The 7,295-nt window shown below is 38.3% G+C and overlaps 1 protein-coding gene across 2 annotated transcripts in view; it reads left to right on the top strand.

Moving 5' to 3' along the window:
* The window catches only part of nlrc5 (NLR family, CARD domain containing 5), a 51,802-nt gene that overhangs the window by 25,861 nt on the left and 18,646 nt on the right, over positions 1-7,295 (top strand). Inside the window, exons 16-32 of one of the 2 annotated variants that reach the window (XM_032524130.1) lie at positions 27-116; positions 222-272; positions 380-409; positions 626-709; positions 1,172-1,255; positions 1,524-1,613; positions 2,549-2,629; positions 3,154-3,237; positions 3,935-4,018; positions 4,414-4,503; positions 4,744-4,791; positions 4,891-4,920; positions 5,009-5,092; positions 5,184-5,267; positions 6,267-6,356; positions 6,490-6,549; positions 7,128-7,211. In XM_032524130.1, the coding sequence (XP_032380021.1) occupies positions 27-116; positions 222-272; positions 380-409; positions 626-709; positions 1,172-1,255; positions 1,524-1,613; positions 2,549-2,629; positions 3,154-3,237; positions 3,935-4,018; positions 4,414-4,503; positions 4,744-4,791; positions 4,891-4,920; positions 5,009-5,092; positions 5,184-5,267; positions 6,267-6,356; positions 6,490-6,549; positions 7,128-7,211 (1,248 nt within the window). The remainder of the gene's footprint in view (positions 1-26; positions 117-221; positions 273-379; positions 410-625; positions 710-1,171; positions 1,256-1,523; positions 1,614-2,548; positions 2,630-3,153; positions 3,238-3,934; positions 4,019-4,413; positions 4,504-4,743; positions 4,792-4,890; positions 4,921-5,008; positions 5,093-5,183; positions 5,268-6,266; positions 6,357-6,489; positions 6,550-7,127; positions 7,212-7,295) is intronic. The other variant, XM_032524131.1, reaches the window with a different exon arrangement.

The following is a 7,295-nucleotide window of genomic DNA, read 5'->3' as shown; positions in this document are numbered from 1 at the left end:
AGTGTTTGTGCCTGTTCACCTTGCAGGCTGGGTCGAAACAACAGCTCTCTGGAAGCAGTGGACTATCTCATTGGGAAAATGTCTTCATGCTTTAACATCCAGCACCTTAATGCAGAGTATGACCACACCACATTTTGGGTCATTTTCCACTCACTATCAGACTTTCAAAACTTGTTATATATAACTGTTATACAGTATGGATTTTTGTTTTGTTTTTGCAGTGGGAAGAAGGAATTGACCGTAACTTTCTTCCAAAATTCCGATTTGAACCGGTGAGTTTTAATGGATGGACATAATTACCAGTTTTTCAATGTCAGTGAATAACATCCTTGATGAATAATGCACATACTGAAATGTTGTTATGTATTCCCCTCTGCAGCCATATAACTAAATCTGAACCAACAATCAGGTAAGGCATTAGATGATAACACTCTTATCAAATGTTGACCACTTTCCAGATCTTTACTAACATAGCCAGTTTCCTTGAAGTTTCTTCCTTTAAACAAGGCGCTTGTACCTTGCCCTTTTTTAACAACTGAATCTGATTAAAGTTTAATTAATGTGCCGATTAATTTGAATTTGATACAATTGTGGTTGTGATCTTGCACTGCAATTTGTTTTTTAGCTTGTTGAACCAGACATGGAGCAAGCCTAAGATGCAAAAAGTTGCAAAGTCACTGGCACGGTGCCCTGCCTTGTCGGTCCTGGAGTGAGTAACTCTAAATACACTTCTTTTTAAATTTAGGATACCCCCAATGATACATGAACATACCAAAACAAAATAATGCAGTACTAAACACAATAATTAGTAGCCACGTACTGACCTATTGTGTAATCCTGGTTTAGCTAACTTTACAAATAAAAACAGTAAGTGTAAGTATCGCCTGTCCAATTGCTATCAGAACTCGGTTCTGACATTTTGCATATTTTCATCAGCACTATAATTTGGCTCTGCTGGTCAGAGTGGACATTCTGTCTGCGTACCCGATTGGGTCAAACGAACAACATTGTTCTTTCACTGATGATGCAAATAACATAGCTATTCAAATCCAATGCAAATTAAGTTCTGTGTGTGTGTGTGTGTGTGTGTGTGTGTGTGTGTGTGTGTGTGTGTGTGTGGTGTGTGTTGTGCGTGCGCGTTCGTGCATGTGTGTGCGTGTTTACATTCTAGTATGTCTGGAGGCCATTTAGATGTTGAAACTCTGAGGACACTGACTGACTTTTTGCCAAAGTTCAACGTCACCAAAAAGATCATGTAAGACTGGATACGTAGCAAACTACTGAACACAAAGCACAAGAGTGGTATAAAACTACATGCATTCTGCATATGATTGTTTTTTACCATAATACTTTTTCTATATGGTATATTGTTACACTCAGTTTTACCCAGAAAGTAGGATGAAGACATTTAATACACTATTTAGTTCATATTGCTTAAGGATAGACAAGACAAAAAAACAGTGTTCAGCATCTGTAAGAATTGAGCAGCAGCAGTTTGTTTACATACAGATGTCTTTTCTCAGTGTGAATGACAGCTTGTCTTCGGTGGAGAGTTTGATGATTCTGACTGCTCTGCTGTATAAATGTCCTGCCGTGGTGGAGCTTCATATCAGGTACAGACACACTTGTAATATGTATTACATCTGTATAAATCGAGGAATCTCCGGGTTCAACAGTTCTGCAACAAAACCCGGTCTCCTGGGTGAAAGTCCTGTGTTGTTCGACCGACCCCCGCCCAACCTGCCTCCTTACACTTGGACTTTAATACTACTTGTTATCGTTGTTGCTGTTCACACTACGTCATCATGCTCGTCATCATGCTATGCCCGGTGCAGACGCTAAAGTATGCCTTTTGCGTCAGTATCAGACGCTGACAGTCTCTGACCAAGCGTCAGTGATTGACACCTTGGAAATAAGGACGGCAACCCCAAGCATGTTTTCTCAGTGGGCTACTGGTATGCCAAAAAAATACACAAACACGTTAGATGATGGCCCAGGGTCTTGGGCGCTCCAGCACGTTGTTTTGTTGCCGGCTGTTGTGTACATTTCTCTAGCCGTTGTGCGTGTTGTACTGGCTTCCCCAGCAGGCTGAGCCGGGCTCCCTGCTTCTCCCACTTGGGCCACAATGCTACCTGGGTGTATGTCGGCTAGGCAAAAAAAAGGAACTTGTCGAATCTCTAGATAAGCTTCAGCTGGACCGCAACTGATTGAACCATTCTTGATAAAGCTGTAGGAATAGACATACTAGGAACAAGGCAATCAGTCCAATCTGGACATGCAAGCGCTCCAAACGGCACTGCGCTAGTGCTCTAAATGCACACGTGCATACACCTTTAAATATACTGGGACCATCATGTCATTCTTCTGCAACACTTACCACCAATAATCAGCAACATTTAAATAGCAGTTTTTCTACTGCATTCTGATTTGTTATATTTTTTACAAATACTCATATATTGTTTAATAATAATAAGCCACATAGATTACTAATTTTTAAATAATGTTGTCCCCACTGCCATGTAACTGTATTTCTTTTTTAATGTTTCAGACTACAGAGTCCTTTCCAGGTGTCCATATTGTTTCCTGGAGGCAAAGAAAAACCGGCAAATGAAACATCTAAAGTGCTCTGGTATGTAATCAGGTGGGAGGGGTTGTCAGGGGATGGGAAATGGTGGGATTCAAAGGTTACTGCAGGAGGGAGCAGCAGTATCTGAAATGACAAGAGTGTCAGTATATTGCAACGGAAGAGAGCATGTGAAAGCAGAAAATGTTGAAGTATAATCCAGACACACTGTAACAACTTCTAACAAAACAGCACTGTGAAAGCATCGTGTTGCAACAGGATTCTGGGCTAAGATTTACTGCAGAGATCATTCAGTTACAGAATTAGAATACTTGATAATGGTTGGTTCCAAAACTACTTGTACGTAAAGGTGTAAAACTCAGATTCAAGGTGAACACAGAGACATGTTCTCTCTTCAACATTCAAAACTCTGCACATACTGTACACCGTTTATCTCAGTGGAGCTCAAACATCCAGGAGAGGCAAAACATTTTTCCGTTAAGTGGAACTTTATCTTATAACTATATATCACTGAATATTAGTAATACTGTCGATGATGGTGGCAATCCTGAAACTGTTGCTTCTCTCAGTCTCAGCTGCTGTTGTCTGCTGCCTACTCATCTGGACAGAGTGTGGAGGAGTTTGGGAGCCTCTTCTGATCTCACTTTGCTGGAGTAAGATACACAAAAACATAATTAAAAACCACTCACTTATCCTTTTTCCTTGTATGCTAAAGCAAAATCACTGTTGACAGTCTGTGAACATTTAGCAGTAGAAGTAGATATAATGATGATCGTTGGCTTTTGTTTTATGTTCCACAAGCTCGGTCTGAACATGGAAAAACTGCTTTTAACTTTAGTGCACCTGAGTTCCTTAAAAACAACTTTGTTGGCTTAGTCTTTTGGGAAAATTTGAAATCTGGTTTTAAACCTTTAAACAAATTTTACTTGTAATTGCTTTCTTTAGCATTCTTATTATCTAGCTATAATTTATTTATCTAATCATTTTTTGAATCAAGTATCTTATCAAGTTTTATTGTCTTTCTATTCTTCTTATGATGGTGTTTTCTGTGTTTTCGTTCTGTTTTTGTCTGTGTAATTTGAATCAATGTCAGTGTAAATGACGCTCGCCCCTCAATGATCTATTGAGTATAAATAAAGGTTAAATGAATGAATGGATATATGCACACTATGTTGAAATCAACTTTGGGAAAAAACAAACATGTGCCGGCATGGCAAATTCAAATGTGGCCATAAATCATAATGCAATGTTATTTTTATGATCTTATGAGCAGTTTATGTTGGCAGCTACCAATGTTGTGCCCTTTCTTGTCTCTGACATTATTTTTAATCCAACATTCTTGTTTCTCAGTCTGTCCAATAACTCTTTAGGCAACAAAGGATTGAAGAAAGTGTTGGACATCCTGCCTCGTCTTAGTAACATCCAGGAAGTAAAGTAAGACTCACACACAATGACAATAAAAGATAAATACAAAACAATTAAAAAACATCAGAAACTTTACTGGTGAACTTTATAGTAAATCCCCATATAAGTTGTTTTTTTTATGATATGCAATTTGGTTTTGTGTTGTGTCACACCGAGCTGATCTAATATTGGTTATCTGGCAAAAGCATGCCTGGTAATTTCTCATCAAACAGCCTCCAAACAAAATGAGTCAGCGCTGGCAGCTACTGTGTTTACCTCGGGGTATCACTCGTTATAAATGCTTTGTTTAGAGATAAATATAGTCCTTCCCCTTGGTTACCCCGGGCCATTACTCATTATAAATGGCTTTTATAGAGCTAAGTAAAGTCCTTCTCCGTGGCTCATTGTTTGTGTGTGTTTTTCAGTGTCAGTAACAATGGGATTGGCATGGAAGGAGTGGTAATGCTGGCTGGTGCATTGTCCTCCCATGACAACTTAACACAAATTCACATCAGGTATTCTTTGTTGTACTGCTTTGGCTTTTAATGATTTTTATTAGAGCAGCAACAGATTGAGCATGTGTTTCCCCAATGTGGTGAGCTGCTAGTCAGAACTACAACAGCTGCTTATAAAGTACAAGTATAAATGCCATAGGAATTGGTATAGATTGATTGGGGAGACAGTGGTTTGTTAACTACGTATCGGTGTTAACATGTGCAGATTGTTTATCTGATAGCATCTTGTTGGTTTTACAGTCATGGAGACAGAGACCAGGTGATTCTGAAGTTCGGCCCTGACAAAAGGTAGAAAAGCTGCATCTGTGAAATTCTCCCCACACCTGGATACCTCCGTCTGCATTTTAATGTGTCAACTAATGAGCTCATTCTGTGCTCTTTTTGTAGGGATGACAAAATGCAGCTAAAGATGTTCAGGTATAGTAAGTAATAAAGAGTTTAAAGGAAATGCACACAGTGGACGGTCATTACTTAGACAAAGTAACCATCCTCTTTAATGCTGCAGGATAAACAACAGCAGCCTCATGCCATCAGACACAAACCGAATCTGTGGACGATTGGTCCTGTGTCGCTCCCATTTTGAGTTAGAGTAAGTTTGATTGTTTTGATTGTATATCCACACGTTATTATTTCATTTTGACCGAACGGGTAGACGGTAATATACTTCTATGTTGTCTCAGTTTGTCTCACAGCTCATTGCCAGACAAGGCTATTGAGAGTCTGGTGAAGATTCTGCCAAAGATGGCATCACTGCAGAGACTCAAGTAAGACGTACACACACGCATGAATTAATGAGTGTGGACAATTACAATTACAGCGGAGGAGTCGTTGGCAAGAAGATTCTTGTTCTCAGGCTCCCTCCAACAAGGCTATAGAAAAAGTATTAAAAAAAACACATTAAAAGAGAAGAAACCTAGGCATACAGTAAAGAAATTATCTGCTTTAGCACAGAAGTTAGAAAAATAAGAATAAAATGGAATTTACTGTATACCGGCTCCTTACTTAAAAAGCTTCCATATGGATGTATTTTAAAATTCTGCGTTTTTCTCAAATAAAAAGGAGAGAACATGATGCCTTCTATTCCTAGATCTAGATAAGTTTACCAGTGCTAATCTGAACTAACGACATGGTCACTGTCACTAGATAGAAAGGAAACGTTGACTTTCACTCTTTGCTATTCACGAACAGTAAACATTTTTTTATGAAAACTTATATTTTGATGTTTTGTTGTGACAATAAAACAAATTATTTTCCTATTATTTTAGTGTGAACTCAAAAATAAATCTGTTTATGTTTTGTTACGCGTTCCTGGATTATTATTATTTTTTTAATATATATCGCCCGATATATCAGAATATCGGATTCTTAAATAACCAAATATTTGTATCGGCATCGGTCGGACTCTAATTACTGTAATCCAAACGCAAAGAAACAAAGGCATGTATGATCATTTCTAACTCAGCGTAGGATACAACACACCTGAGTTTTCATGTATGTGTGTTAGATTTAGAAACATATTAATATGGCAATGTCCAGAAATGACTCCTGTTGTGCAAATGTTGTTCTATAGATATAGGTTGCATACACACAGAGAAGAGTCCAGAAATAAATAGGTACAACAATTATAATGACGTTGAAATCTGCTGCAGTGAGTACAACACCAAGGTTGCTGCTTGTTTTGAACCCAGCAAATATTTGTTGTAATAGTATCAATTACCACTTTCTTATTTAATATGAATCAACCCTAACTTCTTCTTCCCCAGTGTCAGCCACAGCATCACATCCACAGCTGGAGCCTTGATGTTGGTCAGATGTTTGACTGTCAGTCAGCGAGTCACATCAGTGGAGATTGCGTAGGATTTTTTTTTTAATGCCCTTTTCTGTATCCAGGCAGTGTGTTCATTGGCTAAACTTAATATGAGTAATTATATTAAATACAGGATGCCCCTGCAATAACTTTAAATACTGCTTCTAACTCTTCTTCAGGCCTCAGATTGAATCCTTCATTCATTTTGCCAGTGTGAAAACCGAACAAGCCAGCTGCAGGTTGGTGATTTGTTTTGTCTACTGGTAGAAGTACAAACACTTGGTGGGTGTTTGCTTTTCAGAATGCTCAATCAAACCTCTCTTATCCAAGCAGTCATTGTACAAACTGTATACAAGATCAAATCTAACTACTTCTAGTTTCTCTTTAAGTCTGACTGCCGTTGAATGTGGTTCAGTAAAAAAAATGATCATTAAACTGCCAGCACTGTTAGAAAGTGCTGTCTACCATTAATGAAGATGGAACTTGGCAGGAATTTTACAATTTTTCAAACTGTGAATAAGTTGAGAACATGTTCCCTCTTTTATTTTTATTTTTATTTTAATGTTAAATTACAAACACTGTTAAAACTGAAAAAATATACAACTTTTTAGAGCAGCACACATGTCAACCACTGTGAGTCGCCAAAAAGAAGACATTGATAAATTAAGAACTAAAAGTAATTAATTATTAATGTCAGTTTGAAGTACTTTTTTGAAGTTCTTTATCAGCAAAAAGAAAAGTGTGAACACACCATAACTGTCTATGTGTTGTCGGTCTGTCTCTCTCTCTCTGTTTGACTGTCTGTGTGTGCTCACAGGTTAACTCGTTGTAACCTGAACGGTGAACACTTGGAAAGGCTGCTCGAGATCCTACAGCAGGGTCCCCATCTGTCTGACCTGGAGTATGAGCCACAAACACACCCCGTCTTCTTCCTTATACAGTCATAGTGAACACCCATATACTGAACACACTTATCGGGACCACT

The sequence above is a fragment of the Etheostoma spectabile genome, chromosome 8 (assembly GCF_008692095.1).
Source record: "Etheostoma spectabile isolate EspeVRDwgs_2016 chromosome 8, UIUC_Espe_1.0, whole genome shotgun sequence".
Classification (NCBI taxonomy): Eukaryota; Metazoa; Chordata; class Actinopteri; order Perciformes; family Percidae; genus Etheostoma; species Etheostoma spectabile.
Note: the sequence above shows the minus strand (reverse complement) of the source record. Positions and strands in the feature narration are given on the sequence as shown.